This window comes from Vitis vinifera, chromosome 4 (assembly GCF_030704535.1).
Source record: "Vitis vinifera cultivar Pinot Noir 40024 chromosome 4, ASM3070453v1".
In the NCBI taxonomy this organism is placed as follows: domain Eukaryota; kingdom Viridiplantae; phylum Streptophyta; class Magnoliopsida; order Vitales; family Vitaceae; genus Vitis; species Vitis vinifera.
In genome coordinates this window covers 5,287,446-5,312,813 of record NC_081808.1, presented here as the reverse complement: position 1 = coordinate 5,312,813, position 25,368 = coordinate 5,287,446, and the positions used below count along the sequence as shown (strand labels likewise).

General features: G+C 31.0%; 2 protein-coding genes across 2 annotated transcripts in view; one reads left to right on the top strand and one right to left on the bottom strand.

The window, feature by feature from the left end:
- LOC100254222 (transcription initiation factor TFIID subunit 5) overlaps positions 1 to 8,683 on the bottom strand; it is a 34,473-nt gene extending 25,790 nt beyond the window's left edge. The window contains exons 1-2 of the mRNA XM_003631713.4: positions 8,362 to 8,683; positions 2,457 to 2,538 (exon numbers count right to left, since the gene is read on the bottom strand). Coding sequence (XP_003631761.1) covers positions 2,457 to 2,538; positions 8,362 to 8,546 — 267 coding nt within the window. The 5' untranslated portion in view covers positions 8,547 to 8,683. The remainder of the gene's footprint in view (positions 1 to 2,456; positions 2,539 to 8,361) is intronic.
- Positions 8,684 to 20,267: 11,584 nt separating this feature from the next.
- On the top strand, positions 20,268 to 22,086 carry LOC100259329 (CBL-interacting serine/threonine-protein kinase 25). Its single transcript, NM_001405847.1, is given in 1 exon segment — positions 20,268 to 22,086. A coding segment is annotated over 1 exon segment (1,344 nt). The 5' UTR covers positions 20,268 to 20,565; the 3' UTR covers positions 21,910 to 22,086.
- Positions 22,087 to 25,368: the final 3,282 nt, after the last annotated feature.

The window sequence follows — 25,368 nt, the reverse complement described above, 5'->3', positions numbered from 1 at the left end:
TCAACATGTCACTAACACTTCGAGGAGGAACCCAAGCCAAACTAACTAGTCTAAATGGTTTGTGTCATAATTTCAAAGTTGTCGGGCAATATAAAAAAAGGTGATCTACTGATTCTCCACTGCCCATGCATAGAGAGCAAACATTCAGGCTAAGGGCTTTGAAAGGCCTTCTCACCTGAAGCAAACTGTTGGTATAAACCTTTTTGTTGGCCACTAACTAAGCAAATGCTTTAACCTTGGATGGAGTTTTTTTATTTCCATAGTTTTTTTTTTATAGGTAAATAAATAGGATATATTAAAAGCGCTTGCAAAAAGGCATAACAAAGTACACATGGAGTATACAAAAACGACCAAAAGGCAAGCAAGAGAAGAACAAAAAAAAACCAATACCCATCACCCTAACAACAGCCAACCCCCAAGATGACAGACCCATTCTCTTTACTATCAAATAGGGCAACCCTTTTCAAGGACAAAAACCCTAGACTCAAACTACGCCCCCTTTTGTTAATCCCTAACACCCCTCCCATTTCCCCTTACAACAGTCGAAAATAAATTGCAATTGACTTAGCACTCTAGCTTTTGGATTTCCCTCTCAAACCCAGATGAAGCCAAGGGTTTTCTCTTTCCCCCTGACACCTTAACCCCACGCCCTTTTCTTAATTCCAATTTCCTAAGAAGAGAATTGATTTCCTTCTTGAAGCCCACGACTGGCATCCCCAAATAGTTACTAAACTTGACAAAACCACTGGGAAAGCTAACAACTTCCTCCCTCTCTACAATACCTCCCAAGTCCAAGTCTCTAAGTGAATCCACCTCCTCAATCCTGACTTGAAGGCCCCATCACTTCCTTCCTTGAAAGCTCCAACAAAGTACCATCTTGAAGCATCATATTTAAAGGTTGGCATCCAATGGTCAAAGGTCTCAAGGAAAAAAGCAAAGAAGACCCAGGATGTCTGCTCACCTCTACCATGAGAGCTTTGTTGGTGATTGCTACACGAGAATCTACCAAAAACACTTGGAGAGAGCCTCACTTCTCATCCATAGCACCGTCTCTGCTCCCCTCACGCCTCTTAGTTGCCTCAAGGGCTTTAAATGTTGAAGCAACTCTACAATGCTCCAACATCAGCACTAGTGATGTTTCTCGGCTCTCAGCCACTGCCACCAACCTAACCCCCCCCCCCCCACCGCTTTTTTTCTCCCTCCCTCTACTCTCAGCCACCACTTCATTGCCACCCTCTTATACTGTCGCTCAAGCCTCTCCATATGAAAATTGTTGGAGAGAAGAGGACTTGAGAATCCTGATTAGAGAAAGCTAAGATGAAAGATTTAACCAAAAAAAAACTACAGGATGATAAAGACCATGCTCTCACATTTGACATAATTGAGAATAGAGATGAGACTTTCAAGATTCTTTATATCTCTAAATCAGTGAAGTTTCATTGCAAATAAAGGTCCCAAGATGAAGGAAAAGAAAGTCCAAGGAGAGATTAAACAAGGGTGTTTTTGGTAGATGTGACTCTATAGAGATTTGGGAATTGAGAAGCCAAAAGGTTATTCTTCCCACCACTTGTCTTCCCAAAAACGAATCTTTGTCACTTTACCCACCAAAAAATGAGTGTGAATAGAAAAATCCTGGAACACCTGAGCAATGGCCTTTCAAGGGCAACTATGAGACCATCTAACTAAAACGTTTCCATCCCAACCATTTGGATGTGTTTCATAAATGCTCAAGATAACCTTGTGCCATAGAGCAGTACTCTCCTTAGGAAACCTCCACGGCCATTTCCCTAAGATGACCCTATTCCTTAAAGAAATGCTCTCAAGCCCTAACCCTCCTTCCACCTTTGGTTTGCACACTTGGATCCAACTAAATTCAACATATAACTTTTGACCAATTTCACAAAAAAGATAATCCAACTAGAAATCATATTACTACTATGTAGAAAATCATATCACCACTATGTTTGCTTTTGAGAAAGAAAAAAAATGCTAAGAAAAACAATTTTATGATGTTTGGTTTTGCTATGCAAAATATGAAAGAAAATCAAATATAATTAATATTAATTAAAAATTTATGCATTTTCAACTCATTTAATCTTTCTTTAATCTTTATATAGAAGAGCTAAAATAAGTAAAATGAGTTTGAAGTAGCATATAAAAATAATTTATTGATTTTAAATATATTTTTTATTTTCTTTCACTTGTTCTTTGCTTCTACTTTTCCTCTCTATTTTTTTTCCCTCGCATTTTTCCTCAAATTTTTTGAGAACCAAAAATATCATTTGAGATCACTTTAGAAAAATTCTGTAAGAGAAGTAAGGTGCTGCAAAATATCTCAGCAATGTAGAATGACATTCCTTGAATTAATTCTTTGCACAATAAATGCACAAGCAAACAAAAAATTTTAATTAACCATCATGAGTTTCTCATGAAAACACAAATGAATAGCTAGTTACCTTGTACAAATCTAGTGAACTATAAGTCCACGATCTTAATTTGCTATATCCCTCATGGTATCTTGCTGGAATATTCTCTGACCTGAAAAACAAAGAAATGAACTAGAATGATCAAAGTACACTCTTAAAAGCCCAACAATATAAGCCAGGAAAAAGCACATCACACTCAATAAGATTTTTCAGCATATTAGCTATAATGATACTCATGGATGGTTTTTTTTTTTAATTAGTGTATGATACTCATGGATGTTAGACTTTGGACCTTCACATTCGAGCTGCAATTTATTTTGTTTTGAGATTTCTGTATCATGCACTAATACCCCATGTCCTTATTAGATAGATGCCACTAATATTAGTTCCATAAACACCGATTCTTGTAATCAGGACAGAGATATCTGTGATCTTGATTGGAAATTTTGGAATTTTGACAAAGAAAGTTTCTAGTAGTGCACAAACTATATTTATAAACTTGCAGTTTTACGCAAGGCAATAGCAACCCAAGTGATGAAGTAAGATAACATAAAAATGCAAATGACAAAAGAAACATGCATTTACCACATATTGTCCTTCCATGAATTTGGTTACCTAAAGGCTAACTCATTGTGAATGCCATAGCACAAAATAATTGGAAAAAACAGGGCAACAATACTACAATAATGGGAAAAGCAAAGTGACTTTTTGTTGGTTAGAAATGGTGATGGTGAGAGAGACCATTTAATTGGGTACCATGAGATGTACAGGCATAAAGTTAGGTGTGGTGGAGGTTGGACCCTAGGGGTAGAATTAGGCATCAAATGTCTAGACCATTTGATTGGTTTGTTTAGGTTCAAGGGGAGATGGAGCCTTTACCAGAATGGTTGAGGTGGTGCTCTAGGAAGCTTGATTCCTTGTGGCATAAGGTGATTATGAGCATTTAGAGTTTGCATCGTAATGGGTGGGACGTTAACTTTATGGTCCAGATTTTATTGTAGTGTCCTTATAAAGTGATAGCCCCACAATTAGTTTGACACATTCATCAGCATTCATCAGACTTTCAATAATGGGACTTTGATCCTTCTCAGGAAGATTGGTAATGGGGTGATTAACATCTATGCCATCAATTTCCTCATCTTCACCTGTGTAAGATTCCTATCTGTAGGAGGCTAGCCACATGGAATGATGAGGTGTCAAAAGTTGGAAAGGAGAGTCAAGCAGAGCAAAAGATGGATGAAGGTTGGAAAGAGTGGCAATATGATCAAGGACAGAATTTTAGGAGAGCAGGAATTTCTTTGTTCTTTCATTTGCCAAGAAATGGAATTTTTTATAGTGCCCCAAAATGGAAGGCCAAACATTAATTGTTCAGTAATAATATGGAAGCCTCTAGAAATGACACAACATAAAGACACGATGGTCCCCCCTCCCTCTTATTCTAGCCAAAATAGGTTCAATGCATTTCAATCCTGCCTTAGCATGCTTCCAATTCTAACCACCAAATCAAGACCCTCAAACCAGTTTCAAAGTACTCAATGGTGGGAAGGCTAACTCCACCATTGAGACACATCAAGTCCATTTTAGACCTCTTGAGCACTACTCTTGAATTGGTAGGCGTATTTGCATCAATGTCCAAGGTGATCTGTTCTAGAGGGTATAGGAGGCCATCTAACCATAACCAGTATGGAGAAAACATACACTATTTCCTATAATAGGAGTGGAACAATTATCTCTCTCTCATGCAAATAATCTCAACTTCATCAAGAGGTATAATTGGATGGACCACATTGGCATCCACCACAAGCAAGCATCCATATTCCATAAGCATACAAGTGAACCAAGGATGTATTTGGAGATAGGCATCTATGTCCAAATGATGTGGTATAATGGCGGGATATAAGCTAGAAGAACATGAGTCCATCCATGAATCAAACATCAAGGACAAGGTGCACTAGGTATTTGATAGTCAAAAGTTCTTTTGAACATGTACCACTTAAGTCCAAGGCATGGTGACACTTTGTAATTGGTATACCACAATGGTGTTTAGATATCATAAGTTGAGCACATGACACACAATGATTAATCCATGTAGACTTTGCAAAACAAGACATCAAAAACCTTCTTTCCAAATTGAGAGGTTACCCTATTTGTACCCTATGCTTGCTCTCTCATAAGTCTCCCTCTGGAACCTTGAGTTCTATGTATTTTGGAGGCTTCAAGAAAACCTCTCTTCCTAATGCTTTTGCAGCATGTTGTTCTCTTATTTTTATTCCTAAAGGAGCCATTAGGCTTTGAAGCCTTGAAATCTTTCTTTTGTGGCCTGTCAAAATCAAAGTCCACCCTTATGTTTCCTCAAGCTAAGTTCATTGAGTCCCTCTAAAAAAGTCAAAACTTTCCTTTGGTCATTAGCTAACAAGATAAATACTAAAAGACACTTTTAGATAAGGAGGCATTATAGAGCCATGAGTCTCAATTATGTTTGAGGTGTGAGCAATTAGCCAATCACCTCTCTCTTAATAGCCTCTTTGCTATGAAGCTTTGACAGACGTTGCTTTGCATAGTGTGGCAAGTTACCCTAGCAGATATTGCAGATATGTTGGTTATATCCTACCTTCTTTTTCAAACCTTAGAAGGAATGGAAATCTTTGTTGAAAGAAGCCATCCTACCTATCTTATGGGTAACTAAGCTTACAAAGAATGCTAGAATCTGGGACAGTGTAGATTTGTGGATGACCTAGAGAAGGTTTTGTGTTATCTTGACTCCATGGATGCTTATCACCAAGGTGCGTATAGGTGTTCCATTTAGAATAATCTTGCTTGGTTGGAAATTGATTTATTACCCTCAAAGATAAGGGGCACATATCAAGGTTATCTGGGTCCCCCACCTTTGGACAGCTTTATTGGGCAACCTAGGGCTAAATGGAAGTCAATAAAGCCTATCTAAAGACCATAAGAGGAAAATTGCAAAAGCTTTCCTAAAGACAATGAGTTTTAGATCAAGTATCACAGAAAAAATCCTAGCACAATTGGAAGGGCCCATGTAGGGCAAATCACTAAGTGTCTTAAATTTAGAAGTTGCAATGAGCTTAGTGACAATTAATTCTTGAATGCCTTGAGTATAAAGACCATGGAGATACCATTATTGGATACAAAGGATGGCATGTGTTCCCAATGAGGTGGGTACTCCATTTTCTTGGAAGTCGAGATAGGCATGCTTGCCAAAAAAGAAGACTTAACTTTCCTTCTCTCTCTTTTTTTTTTTTTTTTTCTAGTATCAAGACTAAGTAAGCATTTAAAGAAGAAGACATCATCTATATAGTATACACAACTTCATAAAGAACATGAATAAAAACTCCACATAGGGAAAATACCAGCTGCATGCTTGACAAAGAAATAAAAAGGTCCAAGAACAACCCAAAAATTTACTAATTACAATTCAAGGAGGCAAAAAATCACCCACAAAAGACACCGAGAGTTTTGCTCCTCTTTTAGTTAAAAAAAATCCACCATTTGATTTGCTAAGCCAGAAACCCAACAAAAAGAGTACCCCAACACTGTAATGATATCAAAGAACTCAACTTTCATTTGTATTGTTGGGCATTGTGAACTATCATAATAATAAAAATCATAATTCGCATTTTAGAAAACAGATATTTTAAACTTTGTTTTTAGTAAGAAATTCAGACTAAAAAATTCCAAAAAGAAAAAGGAGCTCAAAACCTATACATTTCTAACTTTGTATTCATTGATAAATTTCAAACAAAAATTTAAAAGAAAAAAGCTCCTAAGAAACTTCAGAAAAGAAACCTGCAACAAAATTTCAGGGGAAAAAAGTAAAGAAAAAGAGAAAAGCTTTGCATTCAAAGTGAGGATGAGCCATGACAACCGTCTTTGTTTCAATGAGTGGAACTTCTCACAAAACTCCATTGCATGATCCACAGTAGAAATTCCTTCTAGAAATATGTTGCCATGTGCTAATTTTTTAAATTGCCTAGTCAAATATGTTGTCCTTTGATTCCCATTCCACCATTGAATTGCAGTATCCTCCAATCTCATTTGGGATAACTTCTCATTTTTAACTTTAGCTAAAACCTAAATTTGAAGCTAAAAGTCATAATCTTAAAAGGACAATAGCTTCATACATAAGTCAGAAAAAAGGTGTCACATGAAAAGTAACCTTGTTTCTATTTCCCTGACAAGCTCCCTTTTAAGTTATAAGCTCTTTAAATAAAATTTTCCAAGCACATACAAAAGCTATTGTTAAGATTAAAAAGAGTTTTTTATCTTCCAAGAAGTCATTCCAAATTGGACCTTCAGCTTAAGCTTCACAAACAGCACCTTTCTTTCTTCAGTAGATGGTTCCCAGTCAAAATGGTGATACAACACACGATCATCATCAGTTTTTATTTTTCATTTCCTACATCATTAGTTTCTATTTCCATTAGTTTCTATTTTTAGTTTCCTACATTATTAGTTTCTATTTCCTACATTATTAGTTTTCATTTTAGGCTCATCATTAGTTTCCTATTTCTTTCCTAGTTTTCCTACTTTCCAATTACCTTGGTTTCCTGTTTCAATTATTTCCTTTATTTTTGCATTACAAACATTATTTAAAGGCTTATTGTAATTGTTAGAGAGGAGTTCAATATATTTTTTCAGAATTATTCCCTAATTTAGTTCCTCAAACTTGCTTCTCTATCTAAATAATCTTCAGAATGCATAAAAAAATAAAAAATAAATAAATAAAAATAAAAATCAGCAACTTCAACTCTGATTTTTCCCAGAGTCTAATCAAGTGCACAAACTAATTTTTCTTTCAATCCACTTTGCTCCATGTTCAAAAGCTTCTTCCAATACTACTGTCTGATATGTCCAAGGGGCTTTGGTTGCCTTTCAAAATTTGATTCAAACTTCCTGTCACTGAAGCATTTGCACATCCCATAGACAATCTTTGACCATACACGTCAATTCTGCCACCTCTGTTCAATGGTCTTGAAGGAGGGGAAAATTAGTGAAACAAATCAAGAGGTAGGGACTTTATTTGATCAAATTTGAGCCCTCAGAGAACAAGGATAAGACATTGAGAGCATAATGAAGCAAGACTTGCAGAGAATATTTTCCCTTACCGTGAATGGTTGAAGAGCGATGAAGATGATGATAGTATAAGAACTAGCCAGTCAAAAGACTATGCGAATATTCAATCAGCAAAAATATTTGCTCAAATTTGAGCCCTCACAGAAGAAGGTTAAGACTTTGAGAGTATAATGAAGCAAGACTTGCTGAAAATACTTTCCCCTGCTATGAATGGTTGAAGAGCGACGAAGATGATGATAGTATAAGAACTGGCCAGTCAAAAGACTATGCGAATATTCAATCAGCAAAAATATTTGCTCAAATTTGAGTCCTCGCAGAAGAAGGTTAAGACTTTGAGAGTATAATGAAGCAAGACTTGCTGAAAATACTTTCCCTTGCTATGAATGGTTGAAGAGTGAAGGTGATGATAGTGTTAGAACTAGCCAGTCAAAAGACTGCGAATATTCAATCAATCATTTTTTTCTGATTTTCCCAACAATTTTCCAGATTTTATAGGAGACATCAATTGGTTTTGGTTGGAATGTCTGGATATCAATATCTCCCATGAAAAAAAGAAACGAGAAAGAGAGCACCCCCACCAACCCCATTCTCAAGCTTTGCAAAGGAAAAAAAGAGTGCTTTCAACTCTTCTGCAATTTGGAGGACAGAAAGCCAAAATTGGCTAAATCTTTCAACAAAACCCTAGTTCTGAATTCTCCAGAATTGAAAACTTTCACATTCTCAAACTAAAACACAGCAAATCAAAACGCTCCAAAAGAAAGAAAAAAACAGTTCAATAAATTCAAATTATTCCAAACAGCGAAGAATGTTTCACACATGGGTAAAAGAAACGAAAGCGTACTCGGAGAAGGAGAGAATGTGCTTGGCGATATCAGGGTCGGTGGAGGATGAGATAGAGGAAGATGAGTTCTTGGTTTGTTGATTTTGATGCTGATGATGCTCCTCTTGAAAAGCTAGCTCTGTTTGCTTGAACCCCTTCTTCTTCAGGTACGCTATCACTGCCTTCTCTATTTCTTCTTCCTCCATTGTCCCTCTCAGAAGTCAGAAACTAGCGCCAGGGGAAGGTTTCCTAATCGTATATCGACCTTAGGGCAAGGGTCCGTGATTCTTTTTCTTTCTCGGAATTTTCACTGGCGCCCCCTAATTTAATTCTTTTGGATCTTACGGGCTTTTTTTATACTGGGCTTTTTCATACAAATACAATCATTTTTTTTTAAACTTTATGTCAAAAAATTATTATTATTATTATTATTATTATAGGTAATTTTTCATGGTCAAACCCTTAGGATTCTGGATGGGGCATCGAGGTGCTAACCACTCCGTAATAATTATATCAAAAATAATTTTAAAATTATCATAATTTAAAATTCTACTTAAAATTTGTCTTCGAAGAATAGTCTAAAAGATGATTTCAATTTAAAACTTTAAAAAAATACAATGTAAAAACAAGATAAAACTATTAAAGTTAGTTTCGATCGTGTGATTATAAAATAATTTTTTATTTTAAAAATAGATAATTGTTTAAAAAAAATATCAAGACACTACTTGTTAATTATTCTCCATTTCCAATTTTTAAAAATAAAGTAAAATAAATAATAATTTTTAGAAAATGAATATAAATTATTTTTATTGGTTTTAAACAACAAAATGAAAACAAGGGGAAAATTATAAAAACCTTAGAAAAATAAATAAAATTGAATATGATATCATTATTTTTCTCTTTGTACATGGAATGCTAATATGAAAAATCTTTACATGTAATATTCTTTTAAATTATAAGTAATGCTATGGATTTCTTTTAATTTATCTGAAATATTTTATTAAGTAAATAAATTATAAATCAAATTATCTTGATATATAAAATTTATTAATTTTTAAAAATAATTTCAAACTCAAAAATTTATTTAATTATACCAAAAAGTTAGAGAATTCAATAATATTGGAAAGTCATACACTAAAATTTATTTAAAACTACTTTCTTAGTTTATTCATTACATATATCATATTTTTATGCATTTTTTTCACTAGACAAATGAACTCCAAATTGAGCGAAATTTAATGCATTTGATTTATTAACAATTTTAATAATATATAAAAATAATTTAAAATCAAATAGTAACTCAATTAATACCATAAATTTATGAACAAAAATTGGTTTAAAATAACCTATTGTTTATCTTCTGCATAGAATCATATTTTTGTACTTTTTTCATTAAACAAATAAAAATCAAATTAAAGCAAGTCTTAATGTGTTGGATTTATTAACGAGTCCAATAATTTGTAAAAATAATTAAAAACTCAAATAGTGAACCCATTAATACAAAAAATTTATGAATAAAATTTGGTTAATAATGAATTTTTTTTTCTGCATATAATCATATTTTTATAAATTTTCTCACATGATAAATGAACTTCAAATCAAATGACATTTATATTAAATTTATTAATGAGTTTAAAAAAATGTAAAATAATTTGAAACTTAAAAAATAGATTTAACCATTACAAAAAATAATAGACAAAAATTAATATATATTATGAGTAATGATTTTGTCATTTCTTTTATACACATAACTATATATATATATATATATATATATTTTAATTTTCTTATTAGGTAAATAAGTTTTAAATTAAGTGAGACATAATTAATCATTTAAATTATAAAAAGAATCTCTTCATTTTTAAGAATAATTTTGAATTAAAAAAACTAATCCAATTAATTACATATTAAATCAAAGTATTTTGAAATACTATATTCTTAATTGAATATTAAATGTGGGTATGCAATAAAAAACTTGGCTAGTTTATATATTAAAAAAGTTAATATTTATTCATTGTTCATTTTAAATAAAATATTATTAACCATTATTATTCATTTAATAAAAGAAAAATCAATTATGCTTTTGTAAATGTGTTAATATCCATATGTTTCTTACACATACCAAAATAGTTTTTTTTTTGTAGAAAATATAATTTATAAATTTTATTATAATATTAATATTAATGTTTTACTAAAAATTATTTATTTTTAAATTTATTTGTAATTACAAAACTATTTTCATTAAAAATAACACTTTAATTAAATTTAGCTAATATTATATAAATTAAATTTACAATATTTTTACAAAATAAAATTTAAAAACAACTTATCCAAGCAAGTTTTTTTTTTATTATTTTAAAAACTATTTTTTAAAATAACTTTTCAAACACCCTCAATTTTATAAATTTTTTTAAAACTATTTTTTTGTTATTTAACTTAAAAACAATTTTTAGAAAACATAACCAAATGGGGTCTTTATTTTTATTTTTATTTTTTTTCAAAAAAAACATTTTTAAAATAATTTTTTTCTCAAAAATCCCTCTTTGGTTGAACTTTATTTTTATTTATTTATTTAACAAAAATCCCTTTTTGGTTGAACTTTTTATTCATTATTTCATTTTTTTGTTATAATATTTTCAATGATTTATATTTTATTTTGGGTTATAATGTTTTCATTGATTTATGATTTCAAGACACATTTTTTATCATTATGTTTAGAAGTTAATATATATTGTCATAATAAATGTGTATGACTTCCCAATTACCCATGATGGCTTATTTTTCTGTAAAAAATTAAATATCATAATTAATTGTTTTTTCTAACTCCTATAAATATGAGAATACATATATTGTATTTCGAACAAGCATGAATACAACATTTATAAGATAACTTTTGTCTTGAAAGTTATTAGACATTTTTTATACTATATTCACAATTTCTTTCATAACTTACCCGACAAAGAATTTTTGACACTAGGTAAATATCAACCCCCATAGATAGTCTTACGATTTTGCAGAGACTTATGTTTTTGGTAAATAGTTGCCCCCACCTACTCACTATGACCCCCTTTGTGAGGAGGCACCCCTCATCTCGAAGTTACTAGACTATTTTGTTGAGTTTCTTAGAAAGAGTTGTTTAAATTATTTCATAACTCTATTTTTTATTCTTCATTATTGTTTTTGTTTCTAACACATTATCAGCATAATGTCCTACCATCTTAAAATGAGAAGACTTCTACAATTTAAGAAAAAAATTTCAAACACATCATTCTAAGATACTCTGTGAAGTCTTATAATATTTTATAATTACCAAAATATTTTTTTTTCCTTCCATCTTATACACAACATTTGAATTATGTTGCACTTCTCATAACTAGCAATGACCTAAAATAGAGTGTATATACAGAAGCAATATAGAAAATTTTAAAAGGGCTTGTTTCCACCTAATGTTACACCAACCAAATTGAGCCCACAAAATTGGGCTTCATCTGGCTAGTCTAAGGCAGCATGATAGAAGTTGAGTCCAACGGCAAGCCTTGTTCAAATTTGGCTGGGCTAGTTCTAAAAATGGTCTGGGCCAACCCTAAAATTGGGCCGGGTGGGACTGGGGTCCGTGACAGTTACATTCAAACAACCTAGCTGACGTCTCGTCTTCAACCTTCTAACTGTTAGGAAAAAATAAGAATAAATAGTGAGAAATTTCTATAATTGGAGAAATTGTCCCCAACAAGGACAAGGACTGTAACCAAACAGATAGATTTGAAGGGAGAATCCTTTCACAAGTTCAATGGGCCTGGACCTATCGCATCATCCGTGAATTATTGGTCCACAGACGATGTGGGACAAAATATGAATAAACACCTTTCTTTTCAATATTTTTTTCTTGATTAATGAACTTTGGATAGGAATATTAAAAGCAAAGGACGTTACAATATATAGACATGTCATAGAAACATGGAATGCTCCCATTGGCTTTCATATTATGTACCTAATAAGAGGTAGGACGTGTCAACAAAATACTAGAATACAACATGAGAATAAGAAAAATATTTTATTTTTATCAATTATGGTGTTTGGATTGTTGGTCCTTAGTCAACAATTCTCCCTATGAGCAGCGTCTATTCTTATGTTGGACGGACCTGCAAGAAAAAGATATGTTGGATTAATCGGGCAAACCCCTCCGATGACTAAGTTGTAACTTGGAAGGTTTTTTTTGACAAAGCTTCCTCAAGGATTAAATTGTGTGGCTCCTTCTATAAGTTATGTGTTTGCTTTTGTAGGAAGAAATCTTTAATATTTCCCTAATTTCACGAGTGCCTTTTTATTGCACGTTTAATATATGACGTTTAATTATTGACTATTAATAACATTTATTTTTTCATATTGTATAACGGTCCTCGAATCATCCAGTTATGACTTATAACAAACTTATTTATGACAATTCATCATTCAGAAAGGGATGATCATTATGATGATGTTTTTTAAGATAGTTAAGTTATTTGGGTATCATATAACTCAAAGTACTTATCCGTTAAACTTTTTTTTTTCAAGTACCCAATATGGATAACTTATTAAATTTAAGATTAAAAATTGAAATTAAGGTTCATTTTTTAATAAAATTGAAAGTTATTTATATTAGATTTTGGACTCATATTTTCATTGAATATTATAATTTACCTACATTTTTATTTTTATTCTCTAACACAAATATTTAAAAATGTTATTGGAGGTTATGTATTCAATTCAAAATTTAGAGGAAAAGAAGATTTAGGTTTTTATATTACATAAATGAAATTGAATGAATCATTGACTATTAGAGATAGTGGGAATCTAAAAAGAAAGATCCTTTATTTAGTGAGATCCATGGGACCCAACAAATGCCCATCCCATGTTTGATTTTGCTTTTGAAAACCCTTTTTTTCTCCGAAAAAGTCAAAATAGTGCAGGAAATTGGCAACAAAAAGGAGGGTCAAGAGATGTAAATAGCTAGCACATATTTCCTTCTTTGCTATTCTCTCTTTTCTTTGTTCTTATCTTTTCTTGCATCGAAAAGAAGTTTGAAACCTAAATCCTTCCAAGAATTTTTCATCTAACAAGAAAATAATTTACTTCAATAACTTTACCCTCAAGTCATTTTTGGTACCCGAGAATATAGAGTGTTTGTGTTAGCTCCCATAAATATTACAAACTTGGCCCTAAAGCAAGTATATCTTTGTTAAATATTGTAATGAATCAATGTTTGATGAACATTAAACAAGAGTAATTGAAATTGAGTTACAAGATATCAATTTCTTAAAGGATGATTTTGACATAAAGAAAAAGTAAAAAATCTTAACTTGTTTGAGACATTTGAATAAGTGGAAGTCCCTTTCAATCCTATTAAAACTATTAAGAGTGACATACTAGCTAATGAGTAATGTTTAATGTCGGATTTGTCCCAACAACAACTCACAAGGCATAAATAACTCGTCGCCCAAATTACAAACACAAAGGGATACAAAAAAACACCACCCTAAATAATACAATAAAGAATATAGAGTTAAGAATATTTATTATTCAATAAATTAACTCAAAGAGATACGACATTTAAGAAAAAACCTCAAAATATGGAATTCTATTTGTAAAATTGCAGACTCCTGATTCAAAATGCATATGACAGCTAAGACAATAAGCTTTCCAAAAACCTATGATTGACATACTAATTATGCACCATTCACTCCTAGTTAATTGTTAAAGTTGTTCCTTGTTTTAGAATTCCTACTCATGCTACTAAAGTAAGAATTTGTAACTCTTTGAGCTTATTATCAAAATCTATGTATTGAGACACTCTCGTGTCTATGTCTTCGAAAGGTAACCTACCATCCGATATGAGGACACTATTGAATAGAAGTGTTCCATTAAAGGTTGATTCACATACTCCATTAGTGCACAAAAGCAAATATATAACTATCCTTCATTGTTGTTAAATGAGAGAGAAATAAAAGGAAGATGATAAATGAGAGAAAAAAATAAGTTTGGAAAATTTTTTAATGGAAGAAGGCATTCTCACAAAAAAAAATATATCATATTTTCAAAGATGAGGGTAATTTTTAGTTCCTTTTAAGCGAATAACTCTTCACATACTTTAATGACGTGAAATTCTTTGCACAACAAAAATAATCCTATTATTTAACAATGCACAAACCTATGCATATTAATAAATCTTTTCTTAGTTGGATCATTATCAAAAAATCAAAAACTCATTTTTAATGATTTCTTTTATAGAAAAGTTTCTTACATCAATACACTTGGTTACATGATGTAAACTAAGACTCCTAAAAATATCGACATGGGTTGAGTTTTACATATAACATAGGTGCATTTAAGCAAACATAATGATTTGAGAAGTCTTCATACACGTTAATGTGGAATAAAGTGGTGATAAAATCAGGGAAAAGTGTGTTAAATCATTGATGTAGTGGGACTTTGTTGCTTGTGAAGATGGGGCTCTTCCAAAAAAGAACGAAAAAGAAGAAAAAAGAAAGAAAATTTTGTAGCATTCACAAAAAGGGGCTACAAGCATATTGCGTTGAGTTAGGCCCACGTAATCAGGCTGGAAAGAATGGATGGGCAAATTGATTGAACCACATGAAGGCGCGTGGAGATGTCTAGTTGGAACCCGACACTTTGCTACTCCCATTGTGTGGTGTCCAAGCCTAGCCAACTTGGCTTCACTCCTCCACATGACCATGACAACATTTTTTATGGGTTTTAAAATTTTATTTAATGAATTAAGATAGAAAATATTTTTTATGGAATACACCTTTAAAAATACTTACCAAATTTAAGGGTTTCCTTGATATTTATTAAGAAAATAAAAAATATATAGAAAAAACGATTTTCTTATATTTGATTTTATTATTAATTAGAATAATTAAAATAAGTTAAAAACTCGTATATTTATAAATTATTTAATATTTATATAGAAAAATAATTTATAAAATTTATTATTATTTATTATTTTTTTTTCTCTATTTTCTTTCCCATATATATATATTTCTTATATTTTTTTGGATGATATTTATTCATTTTAATAAAAAAAATTCACATGTATTGTACTTAATTCAAAATATAGAGGTATAATAGTCACCCACGAATTAAAACACTTTATTATGCTTTCATATTTTGGGTGAATTTAATGTGAACTTTTTTGTTATTGAAAATAAATGCTATATTAAAAATATGAAGTGAGACATTTTAATAATGAGTTATTTGATTAAAAGAGTCATTAAAAACCCATATTTAAAAATTTAACCCTTTATTTTTTTAATCTTATTTTAACAAAAAAGTCTTCACTTTTTTCCAATGAAAATAATATTTTCTTTTAAAATTACATGTAAATAATTTGAATAACAAATGAAATTTATGTCAAAAATAGGTTATTTTTTAAGTAAAAATATGAGAAGTGTTAGATTCACATATATATGAAGATTGTTTTATGTTTTTTAACCAATTAATTTTTTAATAATTAGGGGATGCAAATAATTAGATTTTTAATTGAGAGACCCCAACACTAAAGGGATAAAATATATACTTTAAAGAAAAATATTAATATAATGAAGTGGTAGCTATTTTTTAGAATAATTTTTTTTTAGACAAAAAAAAAACACACACATACATACATACAGAAAACATGTTTGACAACTAAAAATTGTTTTCTTTTTTATGTTTTAAAAAAAATTGTTATTTTTTGTTGTTTGCTTAGAATTATTTTAAGAAATAATTATTATAAAATGATTAAAAGTAAAATACTAAATATAAAAATTATTGTTAAAATATATTTAAAATAAGTTAAAAACATTTTAAGTTTTTAAACACACTTTTGTTGTACAAAAATTAAAGAATAATTTTTAAAAACTATTTTTCAAAATTATTTTAAAAGACAATTACTAAACGGTTGCCAAATTTCTTATTTCTATAAGACTTTGAACAGATGTGCATAATTTTTTAAAACTTTTTCTATTAATGCATATATATAATCATCATTTTACTAGAAAAGAAATAATAAACACAAATGGACAAGTTTCACAAATAAGCTTTTGTGGGTAATATTACTTTAAAATAACAAATCTCCCACTTTTTGAATTCCTTCTTTTAGGTTAGATAATCATGAAGATATTCGTTGAATTTACAAATAATTAATTTAAGGAATAATTTCCTTATCTAATAGGAAATAATTGGCAAAAGATGAGGCATGAATCAATCCACTCTCTATAAATTAATAGGCAGACCAAGCATGCGCAACTACCCATATCATAAGATTTATTAATCTACACTACTTTAGTCTTTATATGTGGATGGTCATTTCCATATTAAAAATTTAAAATACAAACTCATGAAGAAAATTTTAATTTTTTTATTTGAAAAATTAATTAATTAATTATATAGAACAGTCCAAAAAACTTTATATTTTGAAGCAAAAATGTCATTTTGTTTTAATTGAAAGATATGGAAATATACTTGAATTGAGGCTACTATCACCAACCTAAAACATTTCAAAATAAATTAATTAGTTGTTTTGGTGTCATGGTCCAGTGATGCAATTGGTATACTCTTTCTTAGTCACATAGGTTATTTTATTAGACACAAAAAGCTCTTTTTAATTATTTTTTATGTTAAATAAAAATTTTTACGTGTTTGAATGATTCAAATAACATGATATTTATTTTAAAAAATAATTGAATATAAAAGTCATGATAATACTTTTATATACATTTTTTAATTTATACATGAAATTATTTCATATTTAGATAAAATTTTATTATATTAAAATGATTTTTCTATTTTAAACGAAGACAAACATTTTGAATTTTTATTTATTAAAAAATTTTAGTAAAAGTTTTTATTTATGTTAATAGAAGGGGTTTTTAATGGGTATTTGATAAAACTTATTACTTATTACTTAATAATTTAAATCGATTTTAAATTAAATTATTTTAAAGTTATTAATTAAAGAATTATTATTTATTTTTTTACTTTTGTTTGATAAAATTAACTTAAGATAAATTGACATATTTATCCTCGTTAGTTGTAATTAATTTTTATTATTAAAACTATTAACTAATATTTATTTTCATAAAAAATGAAGAAATTATAGTTGTTAAATATATTTTGTGGGTAAATAAGAAAAAAAAAAAGAATAAATTAATTATTTTAACTTAATACTTAAATTCATTTTTAATTTTAAATTCTAATATTAATTTATTTTACCAAATATAATTAATTTAAATCATTAAATTTATTTACCAAACACAATTAATCTAAAATAAAAAGTTGATTTTAATTAAAAGCTAAATTTCTATAGTTTTACAATTAATTCACCTACAATAATGGGAAAAAAAAGAGACAAAAGCAAAAAAGAAAAAAAATGAAATTAATTTCAAATCAAGATAGGTAGCATGTAGGTGAAATAATCATTACAACGGCCTCCATAATAATAATTATTTTTTTAGTACGTGGCTGTTCTTCTTTGAGGCAGCTGTCAAGATATCTTCTAGGGTCACTTCTAGATATCTAATGAGCCCCATTTTGAGAAAGCGCGTGACACATTATTAATGAAATGACTTCTACTTTTGTGATTGAACTAAGATATTTGTAAGCCTATGTAATGTGTAATCATGATTAAGAGGAGATACAAAGCATTTAAGGTGGGACCATTTTTTAATTATCTAAACTATTTATGATTGTAATCTTAAATTTTTATATCCTCGTATGAACACTTAATTCAATGGACAAATTTGACATTTCTTTAAGAAAAGTTTACAAAAATATTCCAAATATGACAAAAAGGGAAATTAAAAGAGAAAGAATTCAAATCTTCAATTTTGGCGATGGGTGCCGTGCAATACAAGTTATCAATTTGAATTAGAACCTAATGTTGCCTTTAATTAATGAACCCTCGAGATGGAAAAATGGAAATTAAAATATTTAGGCACTTGATCCTCAACAACCCCATGATATTTTGCTAGCATGATTGGTAAGTAGGAGGTCCCTCCACTCAAAGAAGATATACTATTCTAGTACTACATCAAAACCCTATTCATGATAATACAAAAAAAAGCTTGCTTACAAAGAAGAGACCACTACAAATGTAGCAAAAGCTGCCTCAGCCTCACCATCCTTTAATAAGTAAAGCTTAATAAAGGGAATGTTTGGTGGAATATTCCTTTTTTTTTTCTTTTTTTTTTTGCATTTAATATTATTTTTCAAAGAATACATGATGACAATGCCAACTACTATTAACTATGGTTTATGGGGCCCAAAACCCACCATTGTATATCTTTGTTTAATGTGGGGTCAAAATGGGTGAGTTGATTAAGTCATCAAATGGTCAATAACCTTATTGATTGGAAGGAGGAGGGTTCTGATGAACCATCTGATCAAATCTAAGTCACTGTTGGGTGAACAATGTATTGATGGTCCACCTAATGGACGGTCAACAATAATGTTCTGCTGGTCAAGTGATGAAGTATAAGTTGTGAAGTCACCGCGAAGCCAATGGAGTTCCAGAGTCCTCTTAATTTTCATTTAGTTTAGGAAAATAGAGAAAGTTTTGAATTGAAGGAAAAAGACAGAAGTTTCAATGCTTTTGTAGCAAGGAATTATTATTTGGCATATCTTGCATTAGTAGACCCCAGAGGAAGTTATTCAAAATTTAAAAGGAATTAATTTAAAATAATAATGAAATCTTTTTTCCCAAAATTTTTCTACTAAAAAATGCAAAAAAAAAAAAAAAAAACGTATTTTAATAACCTTATTAATTTTTTTTTCCCAACCTTTCTATGTACATCAAACAATTTTAATTTTCTTTTTCCTTCTATATTTTTTTTCTCTTAATGTTCTCCTGCCAAACATATATAGTCTAATACATGCATCCATAATTAGCGATATATAAAAAACAAGTTAATTAAAAAAAATTAAATAATTAATTGCAAAGAGTGGTTTCCACCAAGTTGGTCATAGGCTTAGGCTATGCATGAATCACGGTGGGATTTGCTTCTCTAGAAAATTCATATATTTAACCTATTGGAAAGTTGAAACTTGCGGGAAACTCTAAAATCTCAATCAATTGATTAAGTAAAAACAAAAGTATGTACGACAAGTTGACAACCACAGCAACACTTGACCTTTTAACCATTGGATTTACATAGTAAATGAACAAATTATTCTTCCATGGATGAACTAAAGTTACAACCATTTTCTCAACCAGATATTAATCCAGCCGTTTAGATTAATCCAAGTGTTCTTTTTTCTAGATTTTCATGTGGGTCCATTAATATGTTCACATTATTCAAAAGACAAAACAAAATATATATGGGTTTTGATTCAGACGTAAAGCATCAATATTACTATAATTAACTCGATCGACAACTTGCATTATGTTTTTCTTAGTCGGCAATTGTATTTTAATGCTACATATCTCAACCCACCAATGACCAGAAATTACGGGTGATGAAAAATATGAAGTGGGCAAGTTGTTAAGAACCTGCACTTTTCCTTGGTACGTTGTTCACCTCCCGCAGTCAATTGTTTTTTTTTTTTTTTTTTTTTTTGCTTTCTTTCAATTCTCCAGGGTGTATTGACTTTTGGAAGCAAGCTAGGGATCTGATGAGAAAATGTGGTTGGATCCGATTTCATAGGTGATCGATCCACATGGATATACGTATACCCACCTGGTGCCATTGATTTTCGGGACAGTAACCTCCAAAGCAAAAGACCAAACAAACCCGTCATTCACCCGCCTCCGCAAGGAACAGAGACATGGTCACAAAGAGAAGGGCCTGGGTCCCCAATTTATTGTAGTTATCACCCCTTAATAGTTAATACCCCTTCTTTCTTTCTTATATATTTGTAGTATTCACTTACGAAATTTTCGATTTCTCTAACCTAAGCCCAAGTCTCGTCACAGAAATAAGCCACCTAGCTAGCTTCTGTAATGGCCTTAACACACCCCTTCTTCTTCTCCTCTTCTCTTTCTCTTCCAATCAACACCTTTCTTTGACAATTTTCTTCAACCCCTTAATGGGTTTGATGAATATCTGTATATCCGCCGTGCTTTCATGGATTCCTTTTATACTGGTGGTAGATATTGCGGTACTGCAGTGCTCTGTGGCTTAAGGCAGGCTTGCTTGGATCCGTTCAGTTGTGTTCAGAAAAGGTTTTTCTAAGTTCCAGCTCGTTGAAGCCATGGAAGAGGTCAGGAGTATGCTGTTTGGGAAGTATGAAACGGGGAGGTTGCTCGGGAAAGGGACCTTCGCCAAGGTCTACTATGCTAAGCATATGGTGTCCGGGGAGAGCGTTGCGATCAAAGTAATCAACAAAGACTATGTGAAAAAGGAAGGAATGATGGAGCAAATCAAACGAGAAATATCGGTGATGCGATTAGTACGACACCCCAATATCGTTGAGCTCAAAGAAGTGATGGCCACAAAGACCAAGATCTTCTTTGTGATGGAGTACGTTCGCGGCGGCGAGCTATTCGCCAAGGTCGCCAAGGGGAAACTGAAAGAAGATCAGTCCAGAAAGTACTTTCAGCAGCTCATCAGCGCTATCGATTTCTGTCACAGCCGTGGCGTCTCTCACCGTGATCTCAAGCCGGAAAATCTTCTCCTGGATGAAAACGAAGACCTTAAAGTGTCTGATTTTGGGTTGTCGGCGTTGCCGGAGCAGCTCCGGAACGATGGACTTCTTCACACACAGTGTGGGACTCCGGCATATGTCGCGCCGGAGGTTTTGAGGAAGAAAGGGTATGATGGGGCCAAAGCAGATATGTGGTCTTGTGGGGTTATCCTCTTTGTACTTCTTGCAGGGTTTCTACCTTTTCAAGAAGAGAATCTGATGAAGATGTATAGGAAGGTTTTCAAGGCTGAATATCAGTTCCCACCATGGTTTTCATCAGAAGCCAAAAGACTAATATCAAAGCTCCTGGTAGCTGACCCTCAAAGACGGATAACAATACCGGCAATAATGCGAGTTCCCTGGTTCCGAAAAGGGTTTTCAAGGCCTGTTGCTTTTTCAATAGAAGAACCATTCCCGGACAAGCCTGAGGACAGTGATACACTAAAGCTTGAAGCTGCAAAGAGTACCAATTCCCCGTCCCCGGCCTTCTTCAATGCATTTGAGTTCATTTCCTCGATGTCATCGGGCTTCGACTTATCAAGCTTGTTTGAAAATCAGAAGAAGGCTGGATCAATGTTTACCTCCAAGTGCTCGGCGGCTGCGATCATGGCCAAAATTGAGCTGGTGGCCAAGGGTTTGAAGTTTAGGGTTGCAAAGGTGAAGGACTTCAAGTTGAAGCTTCAAGGGCAATCAGAGGGCCGGAAAGGGAGGTTATCGTTGACGGCGGAGGTGTTCGAGGTGGCGCCTGAAGTCGCCATCGTCGAGCTCTTGAAGTCGGCTGGCGATACGTTGGAGTATGCCAAATTCTGTGAGGAAGACGTTAGGCCTGCATTGAAAGACATTGTTTGGACATGGCAAGGTGACAATCACAATGGTAATGTTAGCAACAATATTGTTGAATGTGAAAATTAAGCAACCATGATGACAACTACGGTTTTCACTTTTCACCACCTTTGTTTTTTTTGGTTTTTGGATTGAGAAGTTAGGGTTTTCTCTTTCTTTTGCTTGTTCTAATGATTTTGTAGATCTCATATATATACAGACATATTGATCAATTTTATCTACATTTGAAGGATGTTTTAAACTAAATTTCCCTTTTAACCCACAATTAATTAGGGTGGGATCACTATTTTGATTAATTCAGACCCAATTCATTCATAAGAGAATCCATTTTTCATATACATATTCAGATCATTTTCAGGTGGATTAGAATGGACAGTTCTACCTAAAATTAGGTGAAAACTCATCTCACAACAACTGGAAAGGAATGGCTGCATTTAGCAGTAAGATAAATGTTTGGCATAAACCTTACAACTGAGAGAAAATGCAAGGAATCCCCAAAGGGAAAGAAAGAGGCAAAGTGGGCAAAACCTTCACTTTCTTGTCATCCAAACAACATTCAGAAAGAAAAAAACAAGATTCTGTACCAACTCATTACATTCTCCAAATGACACACGTATAGCTCTTCTTTATTAATTCTTTTAACACATATCAGTAAGAAGAAATTAATGATCATTAACAGTGGTTAAGTCATGAGCTGAATGAAGGTTCACCCACTGACTGGTAGTTGTAAAGGCTTTGGAATCTAGTTGAATCGACCAGGGTGGACCTGAATCTTAGAAAAGTTGAAGGACATGTGACATGTACCAAAGGAAATGAATACAAAACAGATAAAGATAAGAAAAATATAGCTACTGGAAAAAGCTTTCACATGCTGAAGAGTGTGACTAGTGAGGAATATAGGCAAGAAGTAGTTTTCTTTCATTGTCTTCAATAACTCTTTTTGAGCTTCTTTGATATATACATATATGGTGGAATTCTTCTGGCGATGTCCCTCCAATTATTGACCTGTTGGTTGATGAACTCAACTTTAGGCATGGAGTGGATAAGAAGCTTAAAGGCAACATTCTCCAAGGACCAAACAATGGTTGGAGAATATTAACGTGTGTAAGTAAACTTATAGAAATAAGAAAAATACAACTACTTCCTACCAGTCGTCTCTCAACTGCCATCTGCCCATAATGAAGATGCCATCATTCAATTCAAAATGTGAACAGTAGTACGTTTGTTTGAATAAATACTAGTGTGAAGATAAGATGCATTGACCATTTGTCATCCAATATAAATATGAAAGTAGAAAATTCAAAATATTGAAGCCATAGCTTTGTAGGATGAAAATGACAGTTGAAGATAAGCCTTGTTGGGTGAAAATTTGTAGGTAAACAAATCAACAAGATATGATTTTAAGTTTTAACACACCCATATACCTAGTTATTGTTCTTTTTAGGCCATTGGTTTCATGACTTTAAAAGTCAATCCTCCCAATTTTCACTAGCACTATGCTGGTGAATTTAAATATGTCTATGCATACCATATGAATCTTCCTTAATCACTTCTTATAAGTACTAATAACTTTTCTCTTTATCTAAAATAAGGTATTAGGTTCACTGTAATGGCTTGTGTATGCATCACTCTCATAATTTTAAAATACGTCAACATATATGTCATGTTTGGTACATGAGAAGAGGAATGGAAATAAAAATTTTCTTTCCATTTCTATTTCTCTTTGAATAGGAATATTGAATTTGGTGATTCTAATTTCTTGTATTTGGATGCGTGTAAGAATAAAAGGTTGGAATGATTACTTGTTATCATTTTAATGTTAAGTAATAACAAAAATGAGAATGAATAAAAAAATAAATTAACAATAATATCAATCCATATAATTTAAATAATATTTTATTTTCATTTTTAAAAGACTCTCACATTATATCAATCCATATGATTTAAAAGTATTTTTTTTAAAAAAAAAATTCACAACCACTGTTTGGTTGTTGTTCATGAAAAACAATTTTTAAAAACAAAATAACAATTTTAATAATTTTCAAAAACAATATTAATAATTATTAATTTTAAAATAATAATAATAATTATTTATTTTTAACAAAATAGATCAATTATGTTTTTATAAGATGTTAATATCTATGATTTTATAATATTTATAAAAAGATATAGTATACAATTTTATTATAATATTATTATTCATATTTTATTAAAAAATTATTATTTTAAATTTATTTATATTTATAAAATTATTTTAGTTTTAATAAGACTCAAATTAAATTTATTTTATATTATATAAATTCAATTTATATATATATTTTTGAAAAGTACTTTTAAAAATAATAAGAAATCAAAATATCTCATATAAATGAATTAAAATCCTACTTTGAAGTGAGATTTCTACTATTTTACAATCATTTTTTATTTTATTCCTATCACCACATAAGTTATCAAAACATAGAATGAATGAAAAAATGAATAATTTATTACTTCTTTTTCCCAACAAACCAAACATGGTCTTAAAGTGTTAAAAACTTTTCCACAACTAAAATAGAATGTGACATTTACAATAGACGAATAACAATTAATAGAAAAAAAGACAACGATCCTATTTCTCTTTATATAATAAAGGTTTCACATTCATTATAACGAGTTGTGTGGATGTGGTTAACTTAGATTTTGTTCACTCTCACAACTTTGAAATATGTTTATATATCACAACTGAGATAGAATAAGACATTGACAATATAGGAAAGAAATCGAGAGAGATAAACGTTTACACGTTGGGCTCCATCAACAATACTAATATGATAACATGCATGGTTATATTACAAGACAAATAAATTTCAATTAATATAATTATACAACAGACCTTTTAAAGCTAGGTCTTACCTTTGAGGGGCATGGCTCAATTACTTGTCTCTCTATATGTTCACCTACCCTAATTGTAGGACATTTTAATTGGTGAAGATTGGGCCATCATTATAGGCCAAAACATATATAGACAAGATGAATGAGAAACCTTTTAAATATTAGAAAATTTTGTTTGCTACATGTAAAATTTTGTATTAATCTTGATATGTCACCTGACACCCTCTATCTCATCTCAGCTGTACTTTGGATTGAGAAGCAGAAACCTGATATAAAATCCTTCTAAATGTTATCCATTGGAGTAGGGACAAAGTATGCTTGTAGGGCAATGCAAAATATGTAATTTTTAATTTCTTGGAGACCGGGAAGGATCGATAATGGAGATAAGAAGAGAATAAGATTTTATGTGAAAAAAAATAAAATAAAAATAAAAAGGATAATCTTAAAGAGAATATATCATTACTTGTCTTTTATGAGAGACGTTTCATTTTGTTTTGATAATTATTTTTGAAAATAATTTTTAAAAATAATTTTATAAAATGAAAATTTATTTGAGAACTTGAAATAGTTTTAACCTATTTTTAATTTTTAATGTTTTATTTTACATCATTTTACGTGTTTATATAATTATTTTTAAAAAATATTAGAAAACGTTCT